Below are 19,283 nucleotides of genomic sequence, written 5' to 3'. Positions count from 1 at the left end.
AACAAGCGACCAAGCAGGTTCGCAAAGAACAGAGATTATTGGAAGGCATATTTTATTTTGTTCAATTGTTACAACCAAAAGCCATACCAAAACCTAATTTAGACATCAAACTACTGAAGGAACTGTCTGTTAAAGAAAACTATGCGACTGACATAAATAAGTGATTTACGGCATTGCAAGAAGCTAAGGAGGAAATGTCTAACCAGAGTCCTAGAATCTATAGAAGTGGAAAGCAGGAATGGAAACTCAAGGAAGTTTTTTCAGTATTCAAAGAAAAGTAAGAGTGGTTATCAAAGTGAAAACCTATTCATAAAAGATAAAAATCAAAATATGCTAACATAGCTGGAAGATATCCTAGAAAGATGGAAAGAGTATTTCTCAGAAATGTTAAATTGCAGTGATCAGCATATAACCTTCAATTACACAATGTCTGAGAGTGACAGCATTAATAATGACAAATGTAGAATCACAGAACAGGAAGTGATCCAAACCATTCAAAAGCCAAAAAACAACAAGGCAACAGGCGAGGACCAGATATCAGCAGAGATGTTAAATGAGGGTAGAAGCAAACTACACAAAGAAGTTTATAACCTTTTCACAATGATATGGAAAACTGAAACACTGCCTGAAGATTGGAAAACTGCAATAATTTGTCCCATACATGAGAAAGGAAACAGAATGGAGTGTGGAAATTATAGAGGAATCAGTCTGCTGAACATAACATACAAAATCCTGTCAATGATCATTCTGGAAAAACTTCAACCTTATGCAGAAAACATTATTCAAGACTACCCGGCTGGATTTCGAACGAACCGTTCCACAACTGATAATTTGTTTACTATACAACAGATCTTTGAGAAATACTGGGAATTTAACAAAAACATCCACTGTCTCTTCATTGACTTCCAGTGAGCCTATGACAGCATCCACAGAAGTAGCCTCTATAACACATTACGAGAATTTAGTATAACCAGTAAAATCATTAGGATGATACAACTGTGCATGGATGGCTCTCGGGCAGCAGTAAAGTTCAGACGATCCATATCCCCCACCTTTCCAATGAAAACAGGCTTATGACAAGGAGATGCTCTTTCATGCGTCCTCTTCAACCTTGCACTAGAGAAAGTGGTTTGAGAGAGTAATTTACATCTATACAATGGTCTCCAATTCGAACACGGTGAAGTAAAACTCCTGGCTTAAGCAGATGATATAGTGTTGCTGAGTGAAACTGAAGAACTGAAAGACATGTACAGGTCTCTCAGGCATAGTGCCAGCAAAATGGGGTTTTTGATTAACCAAGAGAAAACAGAATATATAGAAATAGGTCGAGTCATAGACCCAAATCCTTGCTTTTAAGTTGACCAACATTCTAAATTCAGAAAAGTTCTTCATTTTAAATACCTTGGATCACATTTAAACAGTAAAAATATCATAACAATGGATATAAATGAAATAATAGTCTCAGGCTCAAGATGTCTGTACTCACTAAGCAACCCACTCAAAAGTAAAGCTTTGTCAATTGCCACAAATATGAAGATATACAACACTGTCATCTGACCTATAGTACTGTATGGTTCAGAACGCTGGACGCTTACAAAGAATGAAAGAGAAAAGCTGAATGTGTTCAAAAGAAAAGTAATGAGAAAAATCTGGGGACCTGTGTTGGAGAATGGCATTTGGAGAATTCAAAAGAACAATGAAATTTATCAGTTAATGAAGCAACCCACTATCAATCAGAAATTAAAAAGTAGGAGACTGCAATGGGCTGGACATGTGGCTAGAATGGAAAACAACAGAGTCACCAAGAAAGCATTTGAAGGAACTCTCCAGACAACAAGACCATTGGGATGACCTCGTACAAGTTGGAAAGATGACAGAAAATGGCATCGCAGCATTAGGAATTTCCGCAGGGTGGAGAGAGACTGTGAGAGATAGAAGGCGGTGGAAGCAGATCGTTGATGCAGTGCATGGTCTACAGGGCCTGTGACCTCTGAGAAGAAGAATACTGTATTTTGTTATGTTGCTCATCTAAAACCAGTGCAAAGCATAAGGTGTGTGGCCTTCCTGGCGGATAATAGGAGAAGTGTGTGAGAACCCTCAGAAGGTGCAGAAGGGACCTGACAGGGCTGGGTTGTGGGCAAGTTTAAGCAGGGAAGGATGGCCCGTGAAAGCCAGACCAGAAGCATGTCGAGTCTGCAATGTGATGCCAGAAGCGATGATGCCATTGGACATGACGATGCCACTGAAAGCAATGGTGCCTGCAGCAGTGCTGACGGCTCCTGTGAGGTCGCTCTGGAAAGTGATGGTGGCATGAAAAGGTGCCACTGGAGGAACAGGATGGTTAATGGGAACATGAAAAGATTATGTGCCACAGGCTGGGGAAAGGCTGTAAGGTAGTGGGAGTCCTGATAGCTTTCAGTATGTAGATAAAAAATGAAGGCCTGGAAGGTGTCAAGGAGTGGCATGGAGAATACCATGAAATGTGTAAGGTGTTGAAATGTGGCATAGAGGATGCCACAGAATATGTAATGTGTGGATGAGCACTGGGAATGAGGCAAAGAGAACAGAAGGGTGTCCAGGAAGACGCTACAGAATATGGAGTGTGCATTGGAGCACAAAAATTGTCAGAGTAAGCATTGAATTGGTCCCGAAAGTGGATATACGACAGGTAGGATGGTTTGTACCTTGGTTATGGAACAGAAGAATGTGACAGGGATGAGCACCAAAATAAGCGAGGAGAAAGATTAAGAGAGACAGTTGGCACTGAGCGCACACATAAGCAGCGAAAATTATCAGCAATGGTCTGAAGTAGTGCCTCGGTATGGAAGGCTACTCTGGGAAAGCACAAAACTGAGGGGACATCATCCCTAAGTCAAGTATTCTCCTCACTATGGTAGTGGGGACAAGAACATTGAATCTTCGATCCTCGGTGCTGGTGAGTGTGACTAAATGTTGCAAACTTTGATCCTTGTCACCATTGTAGGAACTAGGAGGTTGCAAACATTGATTCTCATCATCATTGCAGTGGGACTAGTAGGAAGCAGACTATGATCTGAATCACCACTGTAGTAGGACAATGAGGGAGCAAACAGTGATCCTTGTTGCCATTGTAGTGAGACAAGAAGGGAGCAGATGGTGATCCTTGTCATCATTGTAGTGTTCATGACTGAGGGCACCAACACACTATGATTAATGTGCCTAGGTAGACAATAACAATGGAACTTCATGGAGTCTAATAAACAAAATACAATAACAGTTTCCTGGAATTTGAGTTGGCATTAGCATTGTCCTGGAGTCTCCTAGGAGGTAATCTTTAACATTACACAGGGATGTTAATATGTGGATGAAGTCCACAGCAATAGCACCTCACAAGGCAATGAGCCTGCAGACAAAATGCTGTGAAGTGGTTAGCTATGGTGGACTCTGATTCGTGACTTGCTAGGCATGGATAGCAGAGAGTGCAGAACATAGAACATGCTGAAAGAACTCTGATTGAGGAACTGCTAGGTGCAGTCAGTGTGAAGCCCGGAGTGTGAACTGACTGCAGAGCAGTTGGACAGTTACCTAAACCCTCATCTCGTAGAAGGATACTGACAGAGGCACACGACTCACAGAATCGAGGCACTGCTGTGATGGCAGTACCGTTTGCAGTGGTGCTTGTGTCTCTGACAGTGAGGCTGACACCACTTGGTACCATGGCAGCTGCTGGAGGTTCAGTTGTTAACAACTCATAGTATTTGTGTGTTGCTGCAGATTATTTTCATCTGAGTTCCAGAGGAAGTGTCATTAATGGGCCAGAACTGCAGCAACCTGTGGTGATCAAGTGTACAGTTTGTGGCTCTGTCAGCAGGAGATACAGCACAAGCTACATAATCTGCTGCAGATGGGAACAAAATGTTAGGTTTATCATTAATTCATATACTGTGTTTCGTAAATATTAACATGTACAAGAGTCTTCAGGAATGTGTAACACATTAAGCTATATATTAATAGGCAGAAGCAAATATCAGGGGCTGCTCCTGTATAGTAATCTGGCAACCAACTGCAACTAATGGTAATCAGTTCACATTTTTATTACTTTTTAATACATTATAAATCAGGATATTATATCATAAGTAGAAAAACAGATATTCTGAAGAAAACTTCTCCACATAATGTTTTTATTATTGCTTCACACTAAATGTTTATATAACTATGCTGGTTTGAGAAAATACTATCAGATATCTATATAATGGAAAACTTAAAATTTGTTTACACTGAAACATTTTGTTAAGAAGAATTTACATCCTAGCATCCAAAATATTCTGACAAATTATAAAAGGAGTTCCAGTAAAGTAATCTTTCCTTTACTTTTGAATATCTTGGATTTTTCAGTTTATAGCCCAATTTGGATGGGCAACTTGTTAAAGACTTTTGCACCAGTCTATTCAGAGTCCTAATCAAGGCTGCATGGCTGTATGGGTATTATTTTTGCTTCCAATATTGTGGCTGAGAATTTCACAATTCATCCTAAACACTAACCAAAATTATAGTAATCAGTAAATATATTGGCACACGAGTGTAAGAAACTCAAGGTACCTGTAGAAGTTTTGCATGCTATTTGAATGTTGACATATATTTTCTTACTTTTGGCAGCAAACAAGCTGCAAGGCTGTTCTGCACAACCATTGATGGTGCTAGATACAGAAAATGCCAACGACATAATTTTTCTTGTTCAATTCTACCAGAACTGAGTTAATGAGATCATATACTACTATATCTATAGAGAATCCTTTATGGAAACCAAACTGAGTATTTTGTAAAAGGCTACTATCAGAAAAGTTGTTCAGTCTTCTGTTATAACCTACCTTACCAAAAAAATGTTGAAAATATGATGAGGACGGAGATGGATCTATTACTAAAGATGACTTTTTAATCTCCAAATTCATAAATTAGGTATTACTATTGTATATTTCAGTCTTTCAGGAAGCACTCCATGTCTCATTAACTTGGCTCTGTGCACTATGGGACTTAACATCTGAGGTCATCAGTCCCCTAGAAATTAGAACTACTTAAACCTAACTAACCTAAGGACATCACTCACATCCATGCCCGAGGCAGGATTTGAACCTGCGACCGTAGCGGTCGCGCGATTCCAGACTGAAGCGCCTAGAACCGCTCGGCCACACCGGCCAGCGTCTCATTAACTGACTATAAAGGTAGCACAAATATGGGGGGGGGGGGGGGGGGGGGGGAAGGGGCGGGGGTAAGGGGCGGGGGGAAGGGGCAGGGTAGCGGAGCGGACAGTGTTATCAAGTAGTTGGAAAGAGGTTTTAGTACTCTGGTTGAAACACCAACACTGTAGCCAGAACAGTTATTGGTTTTCAGTGACATAATGATTTTTGTAATCTCTGTAACACTTTAGCTTGCAAACCCAATAGCTGATAATGGAATTTGCTTTTTTAAAAAAATAATCCTCTTTGCCATGACGAAATAGCCCAGAAATTTTTGTAATTGTAAAATTCCTAACTATTAAAGCTTAACTTTAAATATGATCATCCACAATCTGAGAAAGAAATTTTGTATTTAAAAAAATACTTTACGTACTCACTGGATCAGGCCTTCAGATTTTAACTGTTACCAAAACTTCTAATTTTTTCAGTGGCTAGTGCTGTGAAGTGCTACATTTGCAGCTGGAATCCAAGAGATTATGACAATGATACATGTACAACAGACAATTTCAATCCACAGCGTACAAGAACAGATGAATGTGATGCAGGATGTGAGACTGTTATCATGAGAGACAGCAATGGTAAGAATAGTGACAAGTTGGTACCTTGTTTCAAAAATTATGGTTGCTTTATGATTGTTATTCCTATTATATTTGGTATTGTAACTTCAAACCAAAATTTTGATTACGATTTGTTAGAATCATTGATATTGCTAAATCTAAATTACAGAAGAACAGAGTTTAATGCCTTGACACTGTTGGGGTAACTACACTCCTGGAAATGGAAAAAAGAACACATTGACATCGGTGTGTCAGACCCACCATACTTGCTCCGGACACTGCCAGAGGGCTGTACAAGCAATGATCACACGCACGGCACAGCGGACACACCAGGAACCGCGGTGTTGGCCGTCGAATGGCGCTAGCTGCGCAGCATTTGTGCACCGCCGCCGTCAGTGTCAGCCAGTTTGCTGTGGCATACGGAGCTCCATCGCAGTTTTTAACACTGGTAGCATGCCGCGACAGCGTGGACGTGAACCGTATGTGCAGTTGACGGACTTTGAGCGAGGGCGTATAGTGGGCATGCGGGAGGCCGGGTGGACGTACCGCCGAATTGCTCAACACGTGGGGCGTGAGGTCTCCACAGTACATCAATGTTGTCGCCAGTGGTCGGCGGAAGGTGCACGTGCCCGTCGACCTGGGACCGGACCGCAGCGACGCACGGATGCACGCCAAGACCGTAGGATCCTACGCAGTGCCGTAGGGGACCGCACCGCCACTTCCCAGCAAATTAGGGACACTGTTGCTCCTGGGGTATTGGCGAGGACCATTCACAACCGTCTCCATGAAGCTGGGCTACGGTCCCGCACACCGTTAGGCCGTCTTCTGCTCACGCCCCAACATTGTGCAGCCCGCCTCCAGTGGTGTCGCGACAGGCGTGAATGGAGGGACGAATGGAGACGTGTCGTCTTCAGCGATGAGAGTCGCTTCTGCCTTGGTGCCAATGATGGTCGTATGCGTGTTTGGCGCCGTGCAGGTGAGCGCCACAATCAGGACTGCATACGACCGAGACACACAGGGCCAACACCCGGCATCATGGTGTGGGGAGCGATCTCCTACACTGGCCGTACACCACTGGTGATCGTCGAGGGGACACTGAATAGTGCACGGTACATCCAAACCGTCATCGAACCCATCGTTCTACCATTCCTAGACCGGCAAGGGAACTTGCTGTTCCAACAGGACAATGCACGTCCGCATGTATCCCGTGCCACCCAACGTGCTCTAGAAGTTGTAAGTCAACTACCCTGGCCAGCAAGATCTCCGGATCTGTCCCCCATTGAGCATGTTTGGGACTGGATGAAGCGTCGTCTCACGCGGTCTGCACGTCCAGCACGAACGCTGGTCCAACTGAGGCGCCAGGTGGAAATGGCATGGCAAGCCGTTCCACAGGACTACATCCAGCATCTCTACGATCGTCTCCATGGGAGAATAGCAGCCTGCATTGTTGCAAAAGGTGGATATACGCTGTACTAGTGCCGACATTGTGCATGCTCTGTTGCCTGTGTCTATGTGCCTGTGGTTCTGTCAGTGTGATCATGTGATGTATCTGACCCCAGGAATGTCTCAATAAAGTTTCCCCTTCCTGGGACAATGAATTCACGGTGTTCTTATTTCAATTTCCAGGAGTGTAGAAATGAAGCAAAGTTCAGATTGGACAAGGACTAGAAATTAAGTTAGCTGTGCCCTTCTCAAAGGCGCTATGCCAACATCCATTCACAGCAATGTAGAGATATTATTAGAAAACTGGATTGGACTCCCTCTCCTTTAGGATGCAATACTAGTGTCTTAACTACAGCACCACCTCACTTGATCACGGTGCAGAAACTGAGCAATGTGTTGCAGTGATGAGACACAGACCCACAGTCAAACCCCATCTAAAAACCCACGAGGAACTTCAGGGATAATAGGAAATTGGCCCAATTGGAGTTATGTCTGACTGCTGCTGCACATGGATGACATTGGGACATTTAAAAACCTCAAAGTACTATATAACAAGATTCTCACAATAAAAATATTTCTTTCTCAGTGCATCCTGTCACAAATGATCCTCCTAAACAAGAGAAGAAAATAAAACTGATGTTAACAACTACCACACCATCAGACTGAGAGGGCAAAGGAATCAATATTACACGGAAAGTAACATATTGCAAACAATTTTCAGATGACACTGCGCTGTTTACAGATTGGCCAGATGACCTACAGGAAATTTTAGAAAAACTAACAAAGTAAACAAACGCGCTGGCCCTTGCATGGATCCCATAAAATCAAAATGAATGACAAAAAAAGCCAGAGATCAAGCTGAAGGCTACCTGTGCGAATATACACAGCAGTTTATATGCCTCAGACTAATGTTGGCAGCTGGAAATTGGTGCCTGAACAAAAAGCATTTGAAAAAGAACAGAAGCTTAGGGTTTTATATGGAAGGCAATCTGTCCCTGTTTAAAGATGACAATCTTTAATATTTCTACCACTTACATAGTTCACAGGAATAGTCTATAACAAACAAACTGGTAAATAAAATCAGAGTTACACAAAAGGCAATGGAAAAATAGCTTACACTGGATGTAAAACAAACAGACAAAATCTTAAATAAAGAAGAATGAAATAAAGAAAGCATAAAGGACACCTTGACTGATGCCAAAACACCAGAATGGCAGTGGCAAGGTACTGTGACCTCAGCTTTCATGATGTGAAAAAAAGAAAACAGGAAATACACACAGGTGAGACACAAGATAACATTTATCTGAAATTGCAGTTGTTTGCTACAACAGGTTATTAACAAAATGCATTTAATTGTTTAAATTTAAAAGTGGTTGTAGTATCACACTTTTTTTTCTTCAAGTACTGCTACATTTTTAATTGAACTGAACAAAACAGTGCTAAATATTTTATTCTATGAGTGATAGTTAATTTAATAAACCAAGTTATGTGTTTTGCTATTGAACTGAGTCATTGGTGTAAATATGGTGACTGCTGCTGAAGCTCTGTGTCAAGTAACTCGGACTCTTGAGCAGAATGTAACACGAGGTGTAAATCAAGTCAATACAATGTACAATTCACAATATTTTATTACACTATAAGGAAACATTTTACACACAAGAGAAAACAATATGATAGTATCATGATCATATGGTGTTGTTGGATCCAACAGCAGGAATGTTACATATTGTGTTATTGCTAATGCCGTGGGACCCAACACATGAATGGGTAAAACAGGTGGTTTTCTACATCATGCACAGAATACAAAAAAGTATACTGTACATTACATTTTTGCAGTCTGTTCTGCAGTGAAACAGACCTGATTAAAAAGATAATTTTTGCATAATGTTAAGTTTAAGCTTCAATGCAAACCATGCATATCTGGTGATGAATATAAATGGTGATAACTGATGAGGAGTTAAAACATGTAACTTTATCATCTCACTTCAGTCTGTACCTTATCTATTTTCAGCAATTAAGTTGCTTGCATTTTGATACTGCTTCAAGAAATGTATCAGTAGTAACATATACTGATACGCCAAAACATTATTACCACATGCTTAACAGCTTGTTGGCACATCTCTGGAACGCAATACATCAGTGGTTCTACATGGCATAATTTCAAGAAGTCCATGGTAGATTTCCAGAAGTATGGGCACTATATATCTATACACTGGCATTCAGGTTTCATAAATCACAGGTCAAAGTTTATGGGCACAAACTTCGCACCCGGTAGTGCCCCAGATAGATGGGTTCCACCAGGTTATAATCAGGTAAATTTGGTGACCAAAACATCAATTACAATTCACTAGTATGCTCCTTAAACAAACTGTGGCATGATCTTGGTCTCATAAGATGGACTGTTAACTTGCTGGCAGATGCCATCACTGTCCGGGAAGACTTTAGACATGAAGGAATGCAACTGGTCCACAGTAATGCTAAAGCGAAAGCAGTTTTGTCACGTAAATTTACTGCGAGAGTTGCAGGGCGAACCTGTTTTGTTTTACATAACCTCGTGTTCCATTTCCTCGCACATTGGCACTCCAATTTCATCTTCAATTGTACTCCTGCTTGGTCTTGGCGTTTCTTGATCACTAAGAAAGCCAAGTAGATCAAAATACCATAACGTTGGCTGGTATACTTGATCTACTCCTACACCAGATCTTCTAGATTTCTGAACTTTGGATAACTCTTTTCGGTAAACAGTTCGCTGACAGACTAATTTACTTGACTTGCCTTCATGAACTCATCCTTCAGGAAAGCGTAAACAGCTTCACATGTGTTGGGTATTATTTCACTCAATGCTTGTTTTGATATTGCAGATGAAAATTCCAAATCATTGTAGCTCCTTCCTGTTGCTAGGAATCTTAATGTTACTGCCAGGCGTTCATGAGGAGAAATTTCCCTTCTCATACAAGTATTTTTCTCATAATATGAGGGGTTACATGCTTTAAGAGATAATTATAAGTTTCGACATCCATCCGCAAATAATTTCGCCAGTTCGCAACGAAATTATTTTTTTATTACTGTTTCTCTGTTTGCCGAGGCGCCAACTGCCCGCATTTTTTCAATTAGAGCATTGTATGCTGCTGTCTTTTTGTCTCGGTCACTATATTCTTTACTTTTAATCTTCCACAAACATGGGTGGTTTCTGTATATTTCAATGAATTCACTTACAAACTCTCGAGAACATTGACGAGTATCAGCCATTTTAATGCCCTGTGCACACAAATGCAAACACCAGACTGAGCAAAGAAAACAGCTGTTTCGCGCCAGATTTGTGACGATCACCTGTCCACACGCTCCAACTTGTCTGCGCAGATGTGGTTTGAACCGACAGATTTGAGAGGTTTCGCTCAAACCTCCAACTCCAACTTCCAGGTTTGCACACACCTCATGTTGGTGCAAATCTTCTGTTCACACACAACGATCTGTCTGCGCAGATGTGATGTGCGCAGACAGATCGTTGCGTGTGGGCGGGCCTTTATATTCCACTTTTTCTCATCGGTATTTATGTACACGAAAATGTCTTCTGTAAGAAATACTCCGTTTTAAACCATAAGGTGTTATAATTGAATCGGTCAGTGGAGTAAGGAACTTTGTCACATAAACATATGAGGCAGATCGAAAGATACCCCACTGTCATGAAATGAACTACGTTTACGTACTTCTTCCTGTGAGAATAACACGAGATCGATTTGTTCAGTACTGACCAGAATGGAATCAAATCAATGACTTAGTTTGCGTCTCCGCCACATGTCGCGTGCCGCCAGCAGATTGTTTACTGTTTTGAGCTTGTACTACACCACCTTTAAACTAGATGGCGTTGGCTTGGAGCACGCAGGCGCAGAAAGAATCACAGAACACAAACTTGGCGCCAACTTCGCAGTGTGCAGTGGTTATCGTTGATGATGTTGTTGTAAGTTATTGAATGCCATCTTTCGAAATGTTTCCCAAACGCAAGAAAAATGGAAATTAGCACAAGAGGAAGAGAATCAATGAGGGTTGCCATATAATGACGAGAGTGGGAAAGCAGTTCCTGGAAAATCTGTGGGTGCTGATTGCAAGTAAGGTACCCCACTACTGACATTTACCCATTTAACAACTTCAGTGTAATATAAACTCCATAGCATATGCTACCTTTCCGATTAAATTCCAGGTTCTGAATGGAATGTTTCGAACATATCAGTTACGATGATCGCATCGAGATACTTTTAAACTATGTAAACATAAAGAAAAACAGTCAGGATATTTATCTACAATGGTTAATTGTGGCAGGTAACATTACGAAAAGAAGGCCAAAAAAAGTTGTTAGTGACATCGCTTGAATCAAGAAACAAAATTTCTGTGTTCACCATGCCATTGTGATAGAAGAGTACCTGTCTGCAAATTTGCGTTTCTCAGTTTTCATGCAGAAACGCGTTTTTCGAGTTTGTCAATTACTAATTAAAAGTCAAATTCCAAAGGACATGCATGAAACAAATCTATGCACCACTAAAATTTCAGAAAATGTAATAAATTTGATACCCACATCACATATTTCCCCTCAAAGAAACTCACTATGCTGGGAAGGAAATGAAATATCTAGATGCACGTTTGGAGCTGAAAACAATGTACAAAATGTTCCTTACGAAGTGTCCAGAAGTTAACGTGAAGTACGACTTCTATAGGAAACATTTTCGTGAAAATTACAATTTTTCTTTTGGTCGTCCCCAAATTTATGTACGTGGCTAATGTGAGTAACTTCAGGCTAAGTTAAGAAGTCCACATATCGCTGACAGTTGAGTTGGATATTCACAAGCAACGCAGCAGGACATTTTATAAATTCATTAAACAGGGCGTATAAGACCCGGGAGATCCGGGAAAAACCCGGGAATTTTTTCATCCGGGAGAAAACCGGGAAAACCCGGGATATTTTTATAATTCCGGGAATTTTTCATTGTTTTTTCAGTTAAATTTTTTGACTGGTAAGAACCGATACTCTAACAAAGGATATTACTGTACCCCGCTACTGCAGAATAATACTTCAACAATAAAACATAAACGAGAGAAAAAACGAAAATAACTTAAATTGCAAAGGAAATGCGCAATATACAACAACGACACACAGTGCTCATGCAAGCGTCTGCCAATTGAAAATGTGTCAAGGCCTTAGCAAGACTATGCATTGCTTCATAACAATAAATTGGCTCCAATAAGCGTGAAGTCGCAACTGTTTACATTTGATTTGTTTTAGCAGTTACGTGCGGGCGCATGCGCAGTTGAGCCATGTTTGAGTAGTAGATTCTCCCGCTTCTGGCTACAGGAATGTGGCTGTTGGCTGTGCAAGCAGTTGCAGCAAGCAGCTAGATGCTACCGGGAAAAGGAGGCACCAAATTCATATTCTTGTAAGGACCAGTAGTACAGTCGCGGCTAGCAGCCGCTCAAGTAACGCGGGATAACTAAACCTATCATTCTGGCAGGGTTAGTGAAGTTGATCGGCGAACACATTTTTACAGTGGCAGCAATAGCTACAGAATTGGTGATGACAAGATTGCTTGTTAGAACGAGGAAGGAGAAGAAACGGGGATATCACGCAAATTATGGAAGAATAAAAAAATTTCGTAATGCTACTTTTCGATCTCATGTTTGAGAAGCGGGTGCGTACGAATGAAATGTGAAACTATTTCCTAACATAAAGCTTTTTGCTTGTAGTAGGCCTAATAGACATTTGATTCTGTCGTGTTATAAAATTGGCCATTTGTGCCAAAACAGTCTCGTTTATTTGTTGTGTTATAAAATTTCTGCCATATTAGAAAGGCCTATTTTTTTTATCTAGCAGACAGTGACAAAATAGACGTAATCAGATCGAGAAACCACAGCAGTCTTGGGTATTATTTGTATTAATACCTTTTTCAGTATTAGACAACGACTTTTCATGTAGCAAAACGTTTGAAGAACTATGATGAGGTAATAGATTCTTTCGCAGAAAGGAAGGCACACCATGTAAAGCTGTAGCAAGATTAGAGAGAAAAAAAATGCTAGGAGCTAAGGTTTGAAGAAATGTGTAATTTCTTGCTTATCTCTTGTCAGTATTGGTTTTATATATCCTATATTTAATTTTATGTCACACAAAACAGCAAGTTATTAACTAATAGGCAATAAACAGTTCAGATATTCTGAAGAGTTCTTGTTCTCTTGATTACAAATAATCCCATCCGCTATTAATTGCGAGATATTTTTAAGAGGGGCAGGTTGTAAAACCGGTCGACTGGGAGCAGGAGAGGCACCAAAGGACATTTCAGCTTCCACTGTCCTGAATATAGCTTAGACGTGCGGTAGAAAAATGCTTTATGAAGAGGCGTGGCACTGCACTTTGGCACACTTAAGACCAAATAATGTCTTACATTTCCTCGAATACATATGTTTTATGTTTCATACTTTTCAGAAAGATGTGCGCTAAAAGATTTTGAAAGTTCGATTTTTTTTAGTATTGACCCGGTTCGCAAGTGTCGTAGATCCGTGGCTGATGCGCAGAGCAGTCTGAGTTATAGTGGGTAGTATCCACGTGACCCGTGTTTACATTAGTGATTTTGCTGTTTCCCCTTCGTTTACCCTCAAGTCAAATGAAAACAAAACGGATTTCTGTGGTCTGGAGCTATCAAGTGCATTAAAACACATTCACATAATTATGGAAGGCTGAATGATGTCATTAGTTTCATATTTTATTTTCACCTTTCTTACAGCCAAGCATTAATCGCCTTGCGGAACAATGAAGTTATTTTTGTCTGTTTGCTAAAGAAATTTGACTTTCGTTAACCTTTTCCGCAGAGGCAGTTAATGTATTTGAAACGAAATGTTTAATTCCACAGTACTGGCTAGTTTCAACTGTTCGCTGCATTTCAAGTGCACGTTTTCATTTTCTAGCACGAATGGCATTATGCCATAATAAAGAACCAAACATGATATAATACAGTAATGGTGCTCCAAGAAAATTTACATCCCGAAAACCACACTGAAAAGCTTAATATCGGGTCGAGGTCTCCTTCATTGGGAATGTGGACATACGAATGTGCACTTTAAGTATGCAGTTTAAATGTGCACATTTTAGTATGGTTCACGAAATTCAGATGCTCTTGGAGTATCCTCTGATGTCTTGTTTCTTTTATGAAATAATCTATGATCTTTTAATATTTTACACGTACGTACATACTGGCTACGGTGTCGCTTGGTATCTGCGCTCTCTGGCAACTGCTGAAACGAACCTATTTCTAACAGGTCGCTGGAAAATATTGCGAATAGTGGTTTGAAAAGTGTTACTTTCAAAGTAAATATCCTCTTACGTAAGTTGGACAATGTGCAAGAATGTACCATGAATTTATTAAATCACAGAGCGTTTGACCCTGATCTAAAAATCAACTCTTTGATGACGAGTCATTTAGAAGAATTTAGAAACCTGAAGATCAGATATTTATGACATTATTAAAAATTTTACTGGCACATTTGTGTGATATATCTTAAAGTGTAACACGCGAAAAAAAAAAATCAACAGTATATGCGAAAGCTTAGCTTCTCTTGCAGCTTGAGACCAACATTATATGTTAAAGCTTTGCTTTTCTCGTAGCAACGTTATGTATATTAATTTAAATTATTAACTTTCCCTGTTTGTGTGTTCGTGCTACTTAACAAGTGATGTTGCTGTTGGCTGACTACATCACGTATCCTATGCTCTGAATATCCGCTATCATCGGCTGGCGAGATCACGTGACATGAGCTACGAACGGCTTACAAAAGCGCATCGAAATCTCGATTTCAATGATTCGGAAAGTGATACGCACTGTTTGGTGGAATTCCAATGTATACTTTCGTAATACGAAAATACGCAGCGTACATGTTGCTGAACATCTTTGATATTTCCAAAACGTGTCTTTTTCCCTGATTTTCATTTCCTAAAGTGCCGAGAAATTGTACGCCTGTGTATAAAACCATAACCATTCAAAGGATTGATAAGGGAAAATATACTGTCATCCCGGAGAAAGAGTATTTTTAACCGGGAAATCCGGGATTTTTTTCCCTTGTCCACGTATACACCCTGTTAAAGTAACTGAGCGAGAATGTATGGGCAGGGATGACATTGTTGGACTAGCTTTAGACTTCATACATAACTTACCTCTGCCAAACATACCAGTATGCAGGACGCATCCTATTTACGTCAGTTGTGGGTTAACTGTTTCTGCATTTATGATATAAAGTCCAGGCGTTCCACAGTGTACTTGTATCATGAAGATGAAGTGAAAAAAGGAGCGAATGAGATCTGTTCATTCCTGTACCATTACACTGAAAACTATGTACCGAAGAATGTTACAGAAGTACACCTGTTCTTAGACAGAGCACCTGGTCAAAATAAAAATAATACCGTAGTAAAGGTGTGCCTTGCATTGAGAGACACTGAAATATTTAAAAACAATCACTCATTTCCCGAAAGAGCTCACTCGTTTCTCCCTTGTGACGGTGTGTTTGGAATCCTGAAGAGACAAGTACGGAAATGTGACCGAATTTACACCTACAGAGTATGTGGAAATCATAGCAAACAGTATCTCTGTAGGGATAGTCGTTATGGTAGGAATATGGAGACATAATGGACATTGACACATGGTGGCCTCGTCTTTACACAAAAAAGCCCAGTCTAGTAAAGCGGCATAGTCTAGGGAAAACAGCGTATCTCAAGATGCCTTGTCAAGAAACACAAAATTTTTCTGTGGCAATGTTCAAAGAATTTCGTTATGAAGCAACGAAGCCCCAAGCTGGGAGTCGTGACTGCCTACCCTTCCATTAACAACTGTCAGCCACTCCTTTAATCTGGAAAAAAACTAAACTCACTTCGTTTTAAAATGGGTTGCAATCAGTACGGTATGTGATGAAAAAAAGGGCTAGAATCAATAAAAAGGAAACTGGAGATTTTCAGAAACTAGTTAAGTACATCTATGGTTGGGCGCTAATGACCTCAGTAGTTGTGCGCCCTTAAACCCCACAAAAAAAAAAAAAAAAAAAAAAAAAAAAAAAAAAAAAAAAAAAAAAAAAAAAAAAAAAAAAAAAAAAAAATCTATGGAGAAGACGCTGAAATTTTTTATGGGGAGATATTGAAACGGCCGACTACAAGTGATAACTCACTATGATAAATTACGAACTATCCAGAACTTTGAATTCTAAGAAGTAGTTGTTTTCATGTTCAGTTGAAGATAATTTTCAATTAGTTAATCAATAAATTTGAATTTTTGACCAGAAATGTGTAATTTTGAATATGTTGTACTCATGAAAAGTGCTAAATTGCCTTGTTGACTGTAGAAAGGAACTATGGTATAAATTTTTAATTTTTTTCAGAAGATGCTTTTTAGAATAGATGAATATTATTTTCACTCATAGTATGAATAATTAGCATGCAACAAATGTCGAAAATGTCAGTGCAGTCTGTCAAATAGTTTGACAATAAGAGTGTTTCTTGTTTCTCCTGAAAAGTAAGAAAAAGGGGATTATAGAAGTGTCCGATTTCACCCATCTTCTTTGACCCATGATGTCATCAATACAGCGGAAATGGCTATTTTAAGCGTCTCCAATATTGTGCCTGTAATGTCACTACATACACATGGCAACAAACACGAACATACATATAAATAAGACAATAACATCTCCCTCCAAATATACAATCAAACTAAAGGGACAACCGCAGGAAATTGTGGGTTTTAGTGTGGGGACATGCTAAATATAATAGTAAAAAAAAAACACACCACGATCCCAAAACACAAAAAACGACGAAAAAAAATTACAACATTCCGCTACACCAACAAAAAGCTACAGGAATCGGACACTTCTCTTGACCTAAAGGTCAACCACAGCTGCCGGTAGCAAAACACCAACACCTACAACCAAAACTACGGAAATTGGAATAGGACATTTCCCTTGACCTGTGTAGGTCAACCACAGCTGACGATACCAAAACGCCAACACCTACAACTAAAACTACAGAAATTGGAATAAGACATTTCCCTTGACCTGTGTAGGTCAACCATAGCTGACGTTACCAAAACACCAACACCTACAACTAAAACTACGGAAATTGGAATAGGACATTTCCCGTGACCTGTGTAGGTCAACCACAGCTGACGATACCAAAACACCAATATCTACAACCAAAACTATGAAAATTGAAATCGGTCACTTCCTTGACCTATTGCTACCAAAAAATCAACACCTACAACTACCAAAACTAAAACCAAACCACATCACCTCAAAAATCAAACATCAGTACATAAATTAAAACACATTAAATCCACTTCACAATGTCGGTGATCAGTCCAAATAACTGGAGGAATTTAATAACTGACAACATGTCCTCCCCCATCTTCGACTGCAGCATAGCACTTATATTTCATTGTCACATCCATAACTAACAACAGAAGTCACAAAATAAATTAAAGGTCTTACTGCACCACAAACAGCAAACCAATAACACCTAACAAGAACACCAAACACACAAATAAAACTGAACTATAAACACTGCCAGCAACTTCACACATCCGACACAAAGGCTCAAATGAACCCAATACAACACATTTCACTCAACACATACACTCACATCACCAGAGGGCACCATCAAACACAACAAGACCTCTACTAACACAACCAGCTTATAAACCATAATGGCATCACACTGCAACACCAAAAAGAGACAGATGGAATCGGACGATTCCACTGACCCAGAAAAAGTGACATAGTTCTTTTCTCCGCCGACTGATTCAATGTTTCTTCCAGTTGATGATGATTGAAATAACAAAACCTGGTCTAGAATAAATATAATGTATACAGTTGATGGCAAATAAAAATGGTTTTCTTTAAATAACTTAGGTGTAGCTAATTGCCTACAGTAATTTGAATTATAGTGGTGAAGCAACTCTTTGTTTCTTTAATAAACTATTGACCCTAGAATCAAATGATGTAATTTTGTGTTGCTATCAGTGATATCTACTTGCAAACAAATTCACGTGTCACTATGACCACTTTGAAATTTGACCAATTGAACACTTTTTTTTAAACAAACCACTGGTGGAAAATTCCCAATTTTGCAGATATGCAACATTTATGGTTTCTTACTTTTTTATATACATACTTTGAAAACTGAGATCCCAGATAGACACACTCCTTGTTGGTGATATTTTTGGAGAACGAAACACACCTCTATGAAAAAAATGAGGATTTCACAAATGGTGATCTTTTGAAAATCAGCTTGCTCTGTTCATCCATGAGATGGAACAGCAATCAGATTCTATAAAAAATTTGCTGCCCATTTAGCTGCTATTTTAACCATAATCTCTCAAACAAAAAAAGTGCCCAGTAGTTGGAAGAAAGCACAGGTCATATCTATCTAATAGAATATTCTGAGGTCAAATGTAATGAGGCATCTCAAACAGAATGATCTCCTCCATGCCAATTAAAATCAATTCTGAAAATATCAGTTATACAAAACCCAGGTTTTTGCTTTCCTCATGTGACATCCTGAAAGCCATGCAGTGAGACGATCAGGTAGATGCAGTATTTCTTAACTTCCAAAAACAATGCTTCTTAACAAAAATATGATAATATGGCATAGCAAACAAAATTTTAGACTGTATTGAGGATTACTTGGTAAGTAAGAAACAAATTCTTGGATCTCCATCCACTGACAGAGAAAACACTCTTGTGACCCATCGTGTAGTGTGTGTGTGGTCCATAACAGATAGGACCAACAGGATATAGAAAGTATGTAAAAGAAGGGCATTTTGAATAGTATCAGGCTGTTTAATCCATGGGAGAGCATTACATAAATAAGAAAAGAGATCCATTACCTTTTTAGTATGCTATAGGTGAAAAATGACTGGCAACAGCAAAATACCTAAGGGCGATCTAAGTGAAATGATAACATCTAACTGATTGTAGCAAAAGTTGAGGCCAGGCTGAGACTCAATGGGAGAATCTTAAGGAAATATAGTTCATTGTGAAAGATGTGGATTACAAAATA

The 19,283-nt window shown here is 39.6% G+C and overlaps 1 protein-coding gene across 3 annotated transcripts in view; it reads left to right on the top strand.

Annotated features, from left to right (window-relative positions):
• Positions 1-19,283, top strand: part of LOC124556602 — a 290,905-nt gene that overhangs the window by 253,906 nt on the left and 17,716 nt on the right. For all 3 annotated transcript variants that reach the window (XM_047130568.1, XM_047130569.1, XM_047130570.1), the window contains exon 3: positions 5,642-5,791. In XM_047130568.1, coding sequence (XP_046986524.1) covers positions 5,642-5,791 — 150 coding nt within the window. The remainder of the gene's footprint in view (positions 1-5,641; positions 5,792-19,283) is intronic.

The sequence above is a fragment of the Schistocerca americana genome, chromosome X (genome assembly GCF_021461395.2).
Source record: "Schistocerca americana isolate TAMUIC-IGC-003095 chromosome X, iqSchAmer2.1, whole genome shotgun sequence".
Classification (NCBI taxonomy): domain Eukaryota; kingdom Metazoa; phylum Arthropoda; class Insecta; order Orthoptera; family Acrididae; genus Schistocerca; species Schistocerca americana.
Note: the sequence above shows the minus strand (reverse complement) of the source record. Positions and strands in the feature narration are given on the sequence as shown.